This window comes from Puma concolor, chromosome F2, assembly GCF_028749965.1.
Source record: "Puma concolor isolate L17-30 chromosome F2, mPumCon1.1.hap2, whole genome shotgun sequence".
Taxonomy (NCBI): Eukaryota; Metazoa; Chordata; class Mammalia; order Carnivora; family Felidae; genus Puma; species Puma concolor.
The window spans coordinates 63601903-63617650 of NC_141684.1; the positions used below are offsets into that span (position 1 = coordinate 63601903).

At 39.6% G+C, this 15748-nt stretch overlaps 1 protein-coding gene across 12 annotated transcripts in view; it reads left to right on the forward strand.

The window, feature by feature from the left end:
• NCOA2 (nuclear receptor coactivator 2) overlaps window positions 1-15748 on the forward strand; it is a 292908-nt gene that overhangs the window by 187126 nt on the left and 90034 nt on the right. For all 12 annotated transcript variants that reach the window (XM_086695674.1, XM_086695669.1, XM_086695666.1 and 9 more), the window contains one exon: window positions 465-637. In XM_086695674.1, coding sequence (XP_086551800.1) covers window positions 465-637 — 173 coding nt within the window. The remainder of the gene's footprint in view (window positions 1-464; window positions 638-15748) is intronic.

Below are 15748 nucleotides of genomic sequence, written 5' to 3' on the forward strand. Positions count from 1 at the left end.
TTTATTCCTATTATAACTGAGTTAAGTTCCCTTTCTTCTTTTACTACTCTTACGTAAATTTTTAAAATTGTATAAAATAATCTCCCTTGCTTGTCTAAAACATCCCTCTATGTATTCAACAGTAAATTCGATGCCCACTTCTGCCAAGTGTTGTATTAAGCTTGGTGATGAGCAGGTCGTCCTGATCCTTGTCATGGTGAGGCTTACTGTCCACCGGGGGACGTTATGCACATTGAACAAATGATCACACAAGTAAATCTATAATCACGTGCTGGGGTGAGTTTGATTTCAGTAAAACATGCAACATGTAGGACACATTCAGGTTTCTTCCCCCAAAGTACTTCCATGTTTTATGTAAGTGACTTTTGTTTGTTATTTTTTATTAGAACTTGTGTAACATGCTTCTTTTTTTATAATAGCTTTTTTTTCAAATGCATAATAAAAACCATGTTTCTTCTTTGTAGCCCCAAGAGGAGCACTGAGAAGCGTAATCGTGAACAGGAAAATAAATACATTGAAGAACTCGCAGAGCTGATTTTTGCAAATTTTAATGATATAGACAACTTCAACTTCAAACCTGACAAATGTGCAATCTTAAAAGAAACTGTGAAGCAAATTCGTCAGATCAAAGAACAAGGTAAGAGGCCCGAATTAATCTTTTGGAGAGTTTAGCTGGTTTCTGTTTTTTCATGTATGAGAAGTCGCTTCAGAGTCCCTTTAATCCGTTTCTTCTGCTTAAATTATTGATGAGGAAATGATGTCACAGTGCAAGATGAATGCAAGTATCACTTGCAGTGGTTTATAAATAGGCTTTATATAAAATTCAGCAATTCCCTAAAGACAGAGGAGACTGAGGTGAGGCAGGGTGATGTAACTTTTCATCTAGTAAAACTCAATTAGGTGCCCACTGATTCTCCTCCCCTACGTTGGAATTTTCATTGCTTGCACAGCAAGTGACTGTCATAATTTGCAAGTGAGAAGCCAACTAAAGATGGAAACCAGAAGTAAGGAAAGGAAGCCACCTCCTGTTTCAGCTAGTCAGCATATTTGATTAAGTCAGAGCCTCAACTGGCCACGCCGCTAGATTAGAATTTCATATCCTGAATGACAAGAGATTTGAAAGGCTCAAGCCTCTAGTCAGAATTCTTTTGTGAAGTTGAAACACGGAACATGACAGCTTTCTTCCTGGGGTTTTCTTTTTTACAGAGATCATTTTCTGCCTCTCTTCTTTGATATTTTTGCCTACAGAAAAAAATTAAGAAAATAATATTTTTAAAAAAACACATTGGACTTTGTGGTGCCAAAAAAAAAAAAATCAGTATTAGGCAAGTATGAACAGTGTCTTGGGGGCTCAGGGCCAATGCTCTTAAAGTATTCATATACTGCTTTCCTTCAGGGCTGGGGAGATTATGATCTCTTGTAATCTGTTTTTGACTGCATCCTCTCAGAGTTCATTGTTTTTATTCTCCCTTTTTATGTGATATTCAAAAGAGGCAGATTTTAGAGAAATAATGTCTTTGTCTGTGTAGGTGTAGGACCTGAAACTTGCCGTCAGTCATAAACTCCTAGCTTATCTATTTGCATATTATCATCATAGGATTTTTCATTTTTATACATTTACTATTAAGCTTCAGTTTCATATTTAAAAAATTTTACACATGTAGTTCTTTGTTTTAAGAACTTAAAAATATACACGTAGCATACACAACACAGTTTCTCAGACCAACCCAGTCTGAAAATCAGTCTTTATTTCCCAGTTTCTCCATCAAAATGATATCATTAAGCATTCAACGAGTTTCTGCTCTCAATGCCTGCCTCGGTAGCCCTTCACCTCTTTTGTCTTCCTTCTTTTCCCTTTGAGATCCACTAGTCATCAAAAACTCAGCTTAGTCTCCAAAAAAAAGAAAACGTCAGGGGCACCTAGGTGGCTCAGTCGGTTGGGCGTCCTACTTCGGCTCTGGTCACAATCTCGTGGTTTGTGAGTTCAAGCCCCTCATTGGGCTCTGTGCTGACAGCTCAGAGCCTGGAGCCTGTTTCAGATTCTGTGTCTCCCCCTCTCTCTGCACCTCCTCTGCTTGCACTCGCTCACTCGCTCTCTCAAATAAAAATAAACGTTAAAAAAAATCCCTCAGTTTAACCTCAATTTTGTATCTTCTTCATTTTTTGGTATCAGCAAATGGATAGAATAACATTCCTAGAGCTCTTAGGAGAAATAATTGGTTAAAGTTTTATAGTGCTTCGAAGTGACTGCGTTTCTAGTTGCTGATACTGTGGTGGAGAAATCAAGCTACTTGTTTCCGATTTCTGAAGCTGAACGAGACAATTTTGTGAACACTGCATGGTAGGCGGTACTTTCACACTTTAAAACAGTTATGTGTTTTTTTTGTTGTTGTTTTTTTTTTTTTTTACTATCAAGGTCTTGCACAAGGTTTTAAAGTTTTGCAAAACCTTGGTAATTCCCCCTTCAAACCATAAAACACGTTAAGATGTGTCACGCTGGGACTCTGCCATAGTTTTCCCGTAGGTTTAATCCTAAGGCTGCATACCACAACCACCCAAGAAGCAGCAACAGTAAACACCCTGTCACATCTTATTCTTATAATAATGTTCCTATTAATTTGAAAATTAATGTGTTTTGAAAAGGGAGGCAGGAGTTAAAAACCAAATGAAAAGCCCAGATACACTTTGATGGTCTCAATCTACTATTTTAAAAATATTGCTTGCTTACTCAATTATTTTGTAAAAGGCAGCGAGACTTTAGAATCAAATCAGACAGAAGCCAGGTCTGAATCCTGGATCTGCCTCTTACAGGCTCTTTGAACCTGGGCAAATTATTTTCTGTGCCTGAAACTCCATCTCCTCATATGGAGTTTAGCAGTCACGATCTTGAGGTTGCGTGGCTGTTGAAGAAATCACGAGCTATGTAAATGCACTCCGCAAATACCCGGCCCGGTGAACGTGTGGTAGGTGGTCAGTAAATATCTTTCTCACAGTAAGCAGAATGTCACCTTCTTTTCTTCATACATGTTGAGGTCTTCAGACAGTGAGCCTCTCCTTCAGGCGGAAAATGAGAAATAAAAAAGGTGGGGAAGCGGATTACGAACATCCTTTCCTGCGGGGCCATTTGAAGAAAGTAAAGTTTTCTGCTGCCAGAGAGCCGTGCGTAGCCCATGCAGAGCACTCCGCTGCCAGCTGTGTCGGGGCCAGCTGGATGTGTCTCGGCAGCTGAGAGCCACGAGGCCCAAGAGCAGCACACGAGTCAGACCTCAGCCCTTCTCCCTCACTCCGCGTGCCCACCCGCCTGGCCGATGCCCCGTCGGCCAGTATAAATCAAGTCCAACCACCATTACCTTCATCGTGTTTCCGAACTTAATTTAAATTTCAGTCACAGGTACCAGGCCGAATAAAATCATAATTGTGCCAGAGAAGTTAAACTAGGTTGCGTGAGGCGTCACAGTAAAGATCGCACGTCGGAAAAGACAGGCTTATATCTAAGGTACCCTCCATGGTCAAAAGCTCAGGCAGACGAGCCGGGCATGTTCGGCTTTTTCACTCAGGGCTGCTCTGTCATCAGCCGTCCCTCGAGTTTCCATTTGCTTTATAAAAAGAGGAGAGAGAAGAAAGGATTATTTAAAATGGCCTAAAGGATGAGAATTGGGAGGGAGAATTACCAGCTATTTAAATACGTGAGCGTCCGCTCATTTATAGCACTTGGTGAGGCCCGTGTTTGGGAGACGCTGGCCCTCCCGCAGTGTTCACACTGCAGTGGACCTCGTAGAAGCAGAGCACATGTACACAGACGTCGTGTCCTATGTGAGACAATGCTGATAAAGTTGAAAACTTCTGGCTTCTGTAAGTTAGAAACGGTAGTTCATAAATAGTAAATAACCTTTTTTCGTAATGAGGCTAATGCCGCTTCTATCCCACGGAAGAAGAATAAGTAGTATGAAGAATACAAATGATTTAATTTTGAATTACTGTGTCCAACTCCACACTCCTCAGCTGGAAGCTTAACTCAGCTTGTCTATGGAAAATACACAGGAATTCCTATGCGCCTAAGAAATAAAATTGAAGTGTAAAGTAACAAACATTTAGGGGAGTACTAAAAATTAACACGTCTTTGCTGTGCTGTTTAAAGTAACATCTCCTGTGTTACCCCAATTTAGATACACCTTTCATTGTTTTTTAATCTTAAATAATTTTAAATGGATTTTATTATTTGGAAAACAGTTGTCACTTCATTTAAAGCCGCTTGAGAGCAGCATATTTGAATACAGGGTGTATTGATCAGTTAATGGAGAATTGGTCTCAACCTTTCATTTTTGGTTTTCGAAAAGTAGCTTTAATGAGTGAATAACAGTAGGAATGAAAAGGTGCATCTCAAAAATCTGTGTCAGTGCAAGCTAGATTTGGGGGACATTTTCCTGTTGAACCAGGCTACCCGTATTTTAAGAGAAGGTGAGGAGCAGGGATATGCCAGAGTCAACTCCTGTCAACCGACGAAAACCAGTTGTGCGGTTTCGAGAATTTTATATGCCAGTTGATGCGTACTTCACTATTAAAAATTACACGGACTTGTGATTAAACTATATGTAAAAAGGCAAGGGAGACTAAAATTTCTCATTTGCTAATTATTCCACTGCATTTTGCCATTGTCTTACGTGCCAGAGGCCCTTCGTGTCGTGTGTCTACCTACAGAATAGACACACCGCGCAGCACTGGTTACTCTGCGTCTCCTCAGTCCACGTTCAGTCGTGTTACATTGAAATCAGCCATGAAGAGAATATTGATACCCTGGAAAGCTGGTAAACTCTCCAAATCAAGGCTCGATTGGTTTTGTTGGCTGTCACTTTAGACTTAAGAAAAAGTAATGAAGATTTTTTTGGGGGGGAAAAAATGTAATGGAGAAAATGTTAATAATTACCACCTGATGGGGCGCCTGGGTGGCTCAGTCGGTAAGCATCCGACTTCATTCAGCTCAGGTCACCATCTCGCAGTCCGTGAGTTCAAGCCCTGCGTCGGGCTCTGTGCTGACAGCTCAGAGCCTGGAGCCCGCTTCGGATTCTGTGTCTCCATCTCTCTCTGCTCCTCCCCACCTCACACTCTGTCTCTTTCTCAAAAATACATAAACATTAAAAAATAAATTAAGGGGTGCCTGGGTGGCGCAGTCGGTTAAGCGTCCGACTTCAGCCAGGTCACGATCTCGCGGTCCGGGAGTTCGAGCCCCACGTCGGGCTCTGGGCTGATGGCTCAGAGCCTGGAGCCTGTTTCTGATTCTGTGTCTCCCTCTTTCTCTGCCCCTCCCCCGTTCATGCTCTGTCTCTCTCTGTCCCAAAAAAATAAGTAAACGTTAAAAAAAAAAAAAAATTTAAAAAATAAATTAAAACAAATAATTACCCCCTGACATTTTAACATCAAGTAGCCATTTCGTGCATGCACAAAAAATAATATCCAGTTTGGCAAAAAGTCACTGGCAGATTGACAAACAATTGTATTTCTGCATATAGCGTCTTCATACATTTTCATTATTCCATCTTTGTCTTGCTCATTAACTTAAGTGAAAATTTCAACCAGTATTCATATTGGAACCATTTTTCATCAGTTGCAATCATAGGTTGGTTGCAACACAGGAATTTGGCAAAAATTAACAGAAGCATTCCTTAAGAATCAGCTGGCTATTTGCAATTCACAGTAAAGAGTGTTGTATATTTTATTGTCATTTGTAGATTATATGCTACATATCCGTGATACTAGTAAAGTCTGCAGTAAACATCATGGTGCTTACTGTTTTTCCCCCAAAGAGCTGGTTTTTTTTAAACATTTCCCGGTATACCACTGGTAGGCATGGAAGTGAGCAAGTCATGTTATAAATACAGGTGAGTCAAATTCATAAACTAACAGAATTATTTAAAGATTTAAGAAAATAGTAATGGAAACAACCTAATTCTTGCTCATCAAAGTAAATGTGGAGCCTATTAAGATGATGCTTTCCCTTCCCGTTCTTTTTTTCCTCGTGTCAAATGCAAGAAGTTCTTGGGATGGAATTGGCTATTCAAAGCTGAAGCCTAAGCTTGAGCTAATAGCTGTCATGAAGCAAACTAGGCAACAGAGGTCTGAGATCAGCTGCCTTTCACTGGCAGGAGACCTATAAATCAGGCTTTTGGGGTGATGCTCCTCGGCCTTCATCAGGTTCCATGTGGTGAAACCTTAGGGTGATGGCAGAGCACCCCATCTCACTGGAAATTCAGCATCACTAAGACGTGCCCTTGTAGATACTCTCATACTGAAGACGGTGTTTTGGTGTAGGTCAAGTATTCATGATAGTACAAACTCTTGATTATTTGGATAATGAATGGGAGACTGATAATGGCATATATATTTTAACTCTTTTTTGAAACATTGGTCCCTTATGCACTACATATAGTTTGAATTCCATTTGCCAACTTCTTTTTTTATCTTCTTTTTTTTTTTTTTTATATTTATTCTTGAGGGAGAGAGAGACAGAGCATGAGCGGGGATGGGGCACAGAGAGAGGGAGACACAGAATCCGAAGCAGGCTCCAGGCTCTGAGCTGTCAGCACAGAGCCTGATGTGGGGCTCGAACCCATGAACCGTGAGATCATGACCTGAGCCAAAGTCGGGCGCTCAACCGACTGAGCCACCCAGGCGCCCCTTTTTTTTATCTTCTTAAAGTGCTAAGAACATGGAGTCTTCTTGGGATTCTCTCTGTCCCTCTCTGCCCCTCCCTTTCGTGTGTGTGCACTCTCTCTCTCAAATAAATAAACTTTTTAAATAAAAAGTTACTGTATTATTGACTATATTCCCTATACTTTTCATTCCTGTGACTGACTTTATGATTGGAAGTTTGTACCTCTATCCCCTTCACCTTTTTCTCCCATCTCCCTTCCTCCTTTCTCCCTTCTGGCAACCACTAGTTTGTTCTCTGTATGTGTGAGTGTTTCTGATTTTTTTGTTTGTTTATCCATTTTGTTTTTTAGATTCCATACTTAACTGAAATGATATAGTATTTGTCTTTCTCTGCCTGACTTATTTCACTTAGCAGAGGACTCTCGGTCCATCCATGTTACTGCAAATGCAAAATTTCATTCTCTTTTATGGCTGAGCGATATTATGTTGTGTGTGGTTTATGTATGTATACACATACACACACCCCACATGTTCTTTATCCGTTCATCTATCAGTGGGACATTTGGGTTGTTTTCATACCTTGGCTGTTGTAAATAACGTTGCATTATTTACTCTGCAAACATAGGGGTACATATAGCTTTTTGGATTAGCGTCTTTATTATTTTAGGGAAAATCCCCAGCAGTGGAATTACTCGATTGTATGGTTTTTCTATTTTTAATTTTTTGAGGAACCTCCATACTGTTTTCCACAGTGATTGTACCAATTTACTTTCCCACCAGCAGTTCACACGGGTTCTGTTTCCTCCACATCCTCACCAGCACTTGTTATTTCTTGTCTTTTTGATACTAGTCATTCTGACTGGTGTGAGATGATAGCTCATTGTGGTTTTGATATGCATTTACCTGGTGATGAGTGATGCTGAACATCTTTTCATGTGTCTCTTGGCCATCTGTGTGTCTTCCTTGGAAAAACATCTGTTTAGGTCCTCCACGTTTTTTTAATCGGATTTTTTTGGTTTTGGTGTTAAGTTGCATAAGTTTTTTTTTTATATATTTTGGATATTAACTGTCAGATAAATCACTTACAAATGTCTTCTCCCATTCAGTAGGTTGCCTTCTCGTTGTGTTGATGGTTTCTTTCCCTGTGCAAAAGCTTTTTAGTTTGATGTAGTCCCAATTGTTTATTTTTGTTTTTGTTGCCCTTGCCTAAAGAGACAGAGCCAAAAAAATATTTCTAAGACCAGGGTCCATGAGTTTACTACTTATGTTTTCATTTAGGATTTTTATGGTTTCAGGTCTTACATTTAGGTCTTTAATCCATTTTGAGTTTATTTTTGTATACGGTATAAGCAGATGGTCTGGTTTGATTCTTTTGTGTGTAGGTGTCCAGTTTTCTCCATACCATTTATTCAGGAGGCTGTCTTTTCCCGTTTGATAGTCTTGCCTCCTTTGTCATAGATTAATTGACCATACAAGCATGGGCTCTCTGTTCTGTTCCATTGATTTGTGTGTGGTTTTGTGCCAGCACCATACTGTTTTGATTACTGAAGCTTGGTAGTATAGTCTCAAATCTGGGGTAGTGATACCTGCAGCTTATCACTTCTCAAGATTGCTCTGGCTGGTATGGACACTTTAATATTAATTCTTTTAGTCCATGAGCATGGTGTAACTTAACATTTACTTGTGTTATCTTTAGTTTCTTTCATCAGTATCTTACAGTTTTCAGAGTACAGATCTTTCACCTCCTTGGTTAAATGTATTCTTGGGTTTTTTGTGGGTTTTTTTGTTTTTTTGAGGCAATTGTAAATGGGATTGTTTTCTCAATTTCTCTTATTGCTAGCTCATTGTTACCTAGAAATGCAACAGAATTTTGTATCCTGCACCCTTACTGAATTCATTTCTTAGTTCTAGTAGTTTTTTGGTGGAGTCTTTAGGATTTTCTGTATGCCATAGTATCATGTCATCTGCAAATGGTGACAGTTTTACTTCTTACCGGTTTGGATGTCTTTTTTTCTTGTCTGCTTGCTATGGCTAGGATTTCCAGTTTTACATTGAATAAAAGTGGTGAGAGTGGACATCTTTGTTTTGTTCCCAGTTATTAGAGAAAAGCTCTGAACTTTTCACCGTTGAATATGATGTTAGCTTGGGTTTGTCACATGACCTTTATTAGGTTGAGGTATGTTCCTTCTAAACCTACTTTATTAAGATTTTTCATGGTGCTTGTCTGGTTTTAGTATCAAGGCAATGCCTGCATCATAGATTGGATTTGGCAAAATTCCTTCCTCTTCAGTTTCTTGGAATAGTGTGAGAAGAATAGCTTAACAGCTGTTCTTTAAATATTTGGTAGAGTTCACCTGTGAAGTCTTTTGATCCTAGACTCTGGTTTATTCGGAGTTTTTTGATTACTGTTTACATTTCATTACTTGTAATTGGTCTGTTCAGATTTTCTATTTTTTCCAATTCAGGCTTAGAAGATTGTATGTTTCTAGGAATTTATGCATATCCTGTATGCAGTCTAACTTGTTGGCATATACATTTTCATAGTAATCTTAAACAATTTTTTTGTGTTTCTGTAGTGTCAGTTGTAATTTTTCCTCTTTCATTTCTGATTTTATTTGAGCCCTCCCCCCCCCCTTTTTTTTTGAGGAGTGTGGCTAAAGGTTTATCAATCTTTTCAGTGAAGCAGCTTTTAGTTTCATTGATCTTTTTTATTGTCCTTTTAGTTTCTATTTAACTCATTTCCGCTCTGATCTTTATTATTTCCTTTGTTCTGCTAACTTTGGGCTTTGTTCTTCTATTTCTGGTTCCATTAGGTGCACGGTTAGAGCGTTTGACATTTTCCTCATTTCTTGAGGTAGGCCTGTATCACTCTGAAATCTCTCTTAGAATTGGTCTTGCTGCCTTCCAAAGTTTTTGAGCCGTTGTATTTTCAATTTCATTTATCTCATTTCCTCTTTGATTTCTTTGTTGACCCATTTTTTGTTTAGTAGCACGTTGCTTAGCCTCCACATGTTTGTCTTTTTTCTCTTTTTTACCCTCCAGTTTTTTTCTTGTAATTGATTTCTAGTGTTTTACCACTATTAGAAAAGATGCTTGATAGGACTGCAATCTCCTTAAATTTTTTGACGTTTGTTTTGTGACCTAACCTTGATTTATCCTGGGGAATGTTCTCTGTACGCCTGAAAATAATGTATATTCTGTTGATGGGGATTGGAGTGTTCTGTGTATGTATCTCTTAAATCCATCTGGTCTAAAGTGTCATTCGGAGCCAGTGTTAACCTGTTGGTTTTCTGTCTGGATGATCTGTCCGTTGATGTAAGGGGGGTTAAAGCCCCCGACTTTGTACTCCTGTCCCTTTCTCCATTTCTGTCTTTTAATATTTGTTCCATACATTTAGGTATTCCTATGACGGGCACAGAGATATCTACAACTGTTATAGCCTCTTGTTGGATTGACCATCCCCTTCTTTGTTTCTTATTATAGTCTCTGTTTTAGAGTCTGTTTTGTCTGATATAAGTATTGCTACCTCGATTTTTTTTTTTTGCTTCCGTTTGCAAGGAATGTCTTTTTCCATCCTTTCATTTTCAGTCTGTGTGTGTCTTTAGATCTGAAGTGAGTCTCTTGTAGGCAACACATAGATGGATTTTGTTTTTTAATCCAGCCAGTTGCTCTAGATCTTTTGATTGGAGCATTTAGTCTGTTTACATTTAAAGAAATCATAGGTAGGTAAATACTTATTGCCATTCTGTTAATTGTTTTCTGTTTGTTTTTGTAGTTCTTCTCTGTTCCTTTCTTCTGGAAAAGTGAGATTATAAAAGGTGAGAGAGTGAGGGTTGGGGGAGAGAGGCTTTTCCAAACATGGAGCAGAGGGGCCTGAGCAAAGGCACAGGAGCCCTCGAAGGCACACACTATGTGTGAAGTCAGATTGTTTAGCTACAGAATATGGTATTTTGAAGCAACTGTTTGGATTTAAGGCTGAAAAGGGCAGGTCACAGCCAGATGGACAGTAAGTAAAGTACTGTAAGCATTGAAATTTAGAGAAGGTGACATAAAATGAGAAACTCTTAGCAGTCCAGAGTTAACTTGAAGTTGTCTACCATGGTTCCTAGATTCTAGAGATACTAGAAATAGGAAACCTTTTTTTAAATGCTACTGACTTTAGGAGGCTGGGAGGGCACGTAACTAATAAAACAACAATAACAAGAAAAAACTACGTAAAAACATGCTACAGAGCTACAAAATACCTTAGTCATCTTTAACAAGAAATATTTTATTCATTTTTTAAAAATGTTTTAATGTTTATTTATTTTGAGAGAGAGAGAGAGAGCAAGCAGAGGAGGGGCAGAGAGAAGGAGAGAGAGAAAATCCCAAGCAGGCTCCGTGCTGTCTGCACAGAGCCCAATGCAGGTCTCAGTCCCACAAACCGTGAGATCGTGATCTGAGTCGATATCAAGAGTTGGATGCTTAATTGACTGAGCCACCCAGGCACCCCTGCCTTTTATTCATTTTTATAGCTTGTTGAGGGAGCATAGAAGGAACAGGAGGAAATGAAGGGGGGAAAGAACAAGATGGAAAGGTAGTAAGCAAGACCTACAAAGATAGACCAACACCAGACGGCCTGACAAAGACAGAGGAGGACTGACAGCATATTCAGAAGCGTGCATGCTCAGGCTTAAACACAAAGAGAAACGTCTTTAATATAAAATTTTATTTTGTAGTCTCTTAGGACATTGTCACGAATGACTTAAAGCACAGTCTTATTTGACAACTGTGAGCACTTAGGTAAGAGCCCTTGTCCTGAGCCCCCTAGGGGTCAGCCCTGATCTTCCGCTTAAATCCCACCCATCCTTAGTGAAGAATGCCCGCCTGTGTCCTGCTGCTCAGCCTTTCCCTGTCCTTGTCAACAGGAGGTGAATCAGTATGCCACCCACCCCTGTCTCTTCTCCCGCGGCTCAGAAATAGTCAGATCTGTCACTGTGCCCAGGGGAGCAATACCGGGCCATCCTTGCACAAGAATTGGGTAAAGGCACTCTCTAAAACCCCTTTGAGAGAGGGCCGAGTTGATCCTTCCGCCTCAACTTCGGTGACTGCTGTAGGCTCTGTGACGGAATCCAAGAGGGAACCCTCACCACAGCATACAGTCCCTCTGCGATCTGCTCCGTATTCTCCCTTGCTCCAACCCACAGACTCCTTGAACTTGCATCCCTCCTCCACAGCTGGCACTGACACAGGCCTGCACGCATGCACAGTTTCCTGCGTCTGTGTCTTCTGCCCAGAATGCTTCTCTCCTCTTGCCCTCCAACTGGCCGACTCTTTCCCACCTTTAGTAGTCCACAAGGATGCAGTGGTACAACTATCTTAGGTTGGTAAAGCACAGCGAAAGGGAATCCAGGCTGGGTGATCCCGTCCAACGACAGGGCACCTTCACCACTACCCCACATCTGACTAGTTTAGCCCGTTGCTACGTTCTTATGTCCCGTATCCTCAGTGTGTGCACCCTAAGATGACTCCCCTAGGCCACGTACTGTTGGCGACACATATTTATGGGGTTTCTGCTTTTGCATCATTATTCATACTCTTTCCTCCCTAGCTGGAGTTCCTCCTTATCCTGTTTCTGCTAATTCTCACTAGAGTCTTTGTGTCCATTCTTCAAGATTCGTCTCAGATACTGCTGTTTTAACAAAGAACTCCTTTATTTTAGGTTTATTTATTTATTTTGAGAGAGAGAGAGAGAGAGAGAGAATGTCCCAAGCAGGCTCTGCACTATCAGCACAGAGCCTGACACAGGGCTCGAACTCATGAACCGGGAGATAGTGACCTGAGGTGAAGTCAGGAGTCGCTTTAAGCGACTGAACCATCCTGGCGCCCCAACAAAGGATTTAATTCCCAACCAATGTAGCCTCATCTCCTTTGAATCTCCATCTCATTTCTTATACTATCTAATCTTATTCTGATTAGGTTCTTTTGTGGTTTTCTCTTTCTTCCCCTATTGAATGACAAATTCCTTGATGGCAGAGACCCCGTCTACTTATCACTCACACCTACGGCATTTCTGAGCACAATGGTTGTTCTTAGCCTGTGTAGAGTAAATGTCTCCAGTTTTTCTGATGCTTAGCTTTTGTCTAGCCTTATTATAATGGTTTTATATTGGGGGAAAATAGCACCCAACATTTAAGAACTTGAAATTTTTATTCTACCATTTTGTCTCTTGTACGAGGATGATAAATTATACTCTTTTGTGATGGTATTTGTGATATTTTAGTTTGTCTCCTGGAAGTGTGTTTATGTCTCCTTAAGTGCAGTTGGTAAACTTTTAAAACTTTCTTAGACTCTGATAAGTTCAGTTCTTGAGACCGTCTTAAAATAAGGATGACAAATCCACACAACTTGTCAACTAGAATATATTTTAAAACCCAGGGTAAGGGGGAGTATTTTATAGTTTTTTATGGGTTTTTTTATTATGATTTTCAATTAATTTGGGATATTTTTCCTTATTTTAAATAGACATACTGTGTTAGACTAGATTATGTAGCAAATAGAAAGCATGCTCACATTTTCTGTTTAGTGCTATGCAGATACTGGATGTATTGGTTTTGAAAGAACTCCTCTGTTAAGATTTTGTCAGATAAGTTTAAGTTTCCATGAGCTATAGTTACCTCTAATTCATTTTTCTTAGTTTGAAGAATGATATAATTTTTGAGAGAATTAAATATTCGGGGTGTGGTAGGGAGAAGAGAACAAGCGTTTCCAATTGCCCTGTAGTTCACTTATTATCTAAGTGTGTCTGTATATATAATTTATTCACCACTGAAGATTAGAAATGGCTTATTATAATCAGATTTATATATAGTAATTAACAGTGGAATAAATAAAAGATATAGTGGACAAACACCACTATTTGTTCTTTTTATTGCTGTCATCTCTGGTTGGTTTAGGCTTAAAGTACATTTTTCTTCATCTTGTTTTTTGTTTTTCTTTTTTTTTTTTTTTTTTTTTTTTTTATGAGTAAGAACAAGCCTATTTTCCCAACCTGTTGTACTAGTAGAACGAGGAAGAGGGAAATGTGACTGTTTTTGTAGTGCTTTAGGTTAAGTTAATTTTCAGACTGAAATGGATTATACAGTAATAAATTATTGTACATGCAACTATCATAATTGGTCTTTCCAAGGAGACTTTTTTCTGGGTTGATGACAGCTTTTTTGGTTTTGAGTGTGTGTTTTGGTGGTTAAAAAAAATAGTAACATAAATTTACCATCTGAGCAGTTTTTAAGTGTACATGATTGTATTATTAACTATATACACACTGTTGTACAAGAAGCCTCCAGAGCTTTTTCGTCTTGCATGGTGGAAACTCTATATACCCACTGAACAACTTGCCATTTCCCCCAACTGCCAACCCCTAGCAACCACTTTTTGTTTCTATGACTTTGACTACTTTAGACGCGTACTGTAAGTGGAATCATGCGGTATTTGTCTCTTTGTGATTGACTTATTTAACTTGGCATAATGTCCTCGAGCTTCATCCCTGTTGTAGTGTATGTCAGGATTTTTTTTTTCTTCTTAAAGCCGAGTGATGTCCCATTTATATATACCACATTTTCTGTATCCATTCATCCATCAGCAGACATTATAGTTGCTTTCGCATCTTCTTACTATGAACAGTGCTGCAATGAATGCGAGTATGCAAATATTTCTTCAAGACTTTGTTTTAGATACTTTTGGGTAAATATCCAGAAATGGGATTGTTGTGTCATACGGTAGTTTTATTTTTAATTTTTTGAGGAACCTGCATACTCCATATGTTTTCCATAATGTTTTCACCATTTTGCAGTCCTACCAACAAGACACAAAAGTTCTAATTTTTCCACATCCTCACCACCACTTGTTATTTTCTGTTTTTTGATAGTGGCCATCCTAACAGGTGTGAAGGGCTAATTTCTCATTGTGGTTTTGATTTACATGTTCCTAATCCTTCCTAATGATTAACAATGTTGAGTATCTTCTCCAAGGAAATACTTCAAAAAGAATAAGTAGCTAATACTATATTGGAGCATTGAATGCCTTCTGTGGTCCCATATCTTAGTGTCATATGTTGCCTAACCATTTAAGGCACCAAACATGACCCGAAGCTAAGAAGATGGAGAGGAGGTTCTGAGGTGCAGAAAGATTCCTTGAGGCAAATCTGGAGGCTGTGGGAAAATGAGAGAAAATCACAATGACCTTAAGATTTCTCTTCTCGATATTCTGTTATTCTGCCTCATTTCAGCCATTTCTCGTGTTCCCCTAAAGAATGTTTCTTTCCCTGAAGCCTTTTACTACGTCAGACTTCTTTATGTAGGTTACAGGGAAGGAGGAAGTACAGGCTTCATAGATCATATTGTTTGTCTGTTTATATATAGTTGAGGAGGGGTGGGCAGATACAGGCACTCACTCATGGATGTCACTTCCCAATTCCCTTATTGCTGTTGTCCACTCTGAGTTGTTTTATTTCATTTCTATGTAGAAAATATTCACTTTTTGCTAATTACTGGGTCATTCATCTCTGGTAAGAAGTGCAGTAGTCCGTTTTGTTTGTTTCTTTTTAATCTTCTCTCATCTTTTCTGTTACCCTCAGTGTTAAGGTAATGATTCCAGGAAAACAGTGATCATGTTCTTCACCTCAGCTTTGTTGGTAAGAAATGAAGAGCTTTACAGTTGATGCTTTCTATCAGCACAAAGTCCAGTAAAAATTGGCCTTCTGCAGTTTTGGATCTCATTAGAATTGTTAGTCCAGGGGTGCTTGGGTGGCTCAGTCGGTTGAGCATCTGACATCGGCTCGGGTCATGATCTCACGGTTCACGAGTTTGGGCCCTGCATTGGGCTCTGTGCCGACAGCTCAGAGCCTGGAGCCTGCTTCAGGTTCTGTGTCTCCCTCTCTCTCTGCCCCTCCCCAACACGCGTTCTGTCTCTCTCTCTCTGCCTCAAAAATAAAGAAAACTAATAGGGAGGGAGGGAGGGAAGAAGGAAGGAAGGAAGGAAGGAAGGAAGGAAGGAAGGAAGGAAGGAAGGAAGGAAGGAAGGAAGGAAGGAAGGAAGGAAGGAAGAGAAAGAATTGTTCTAG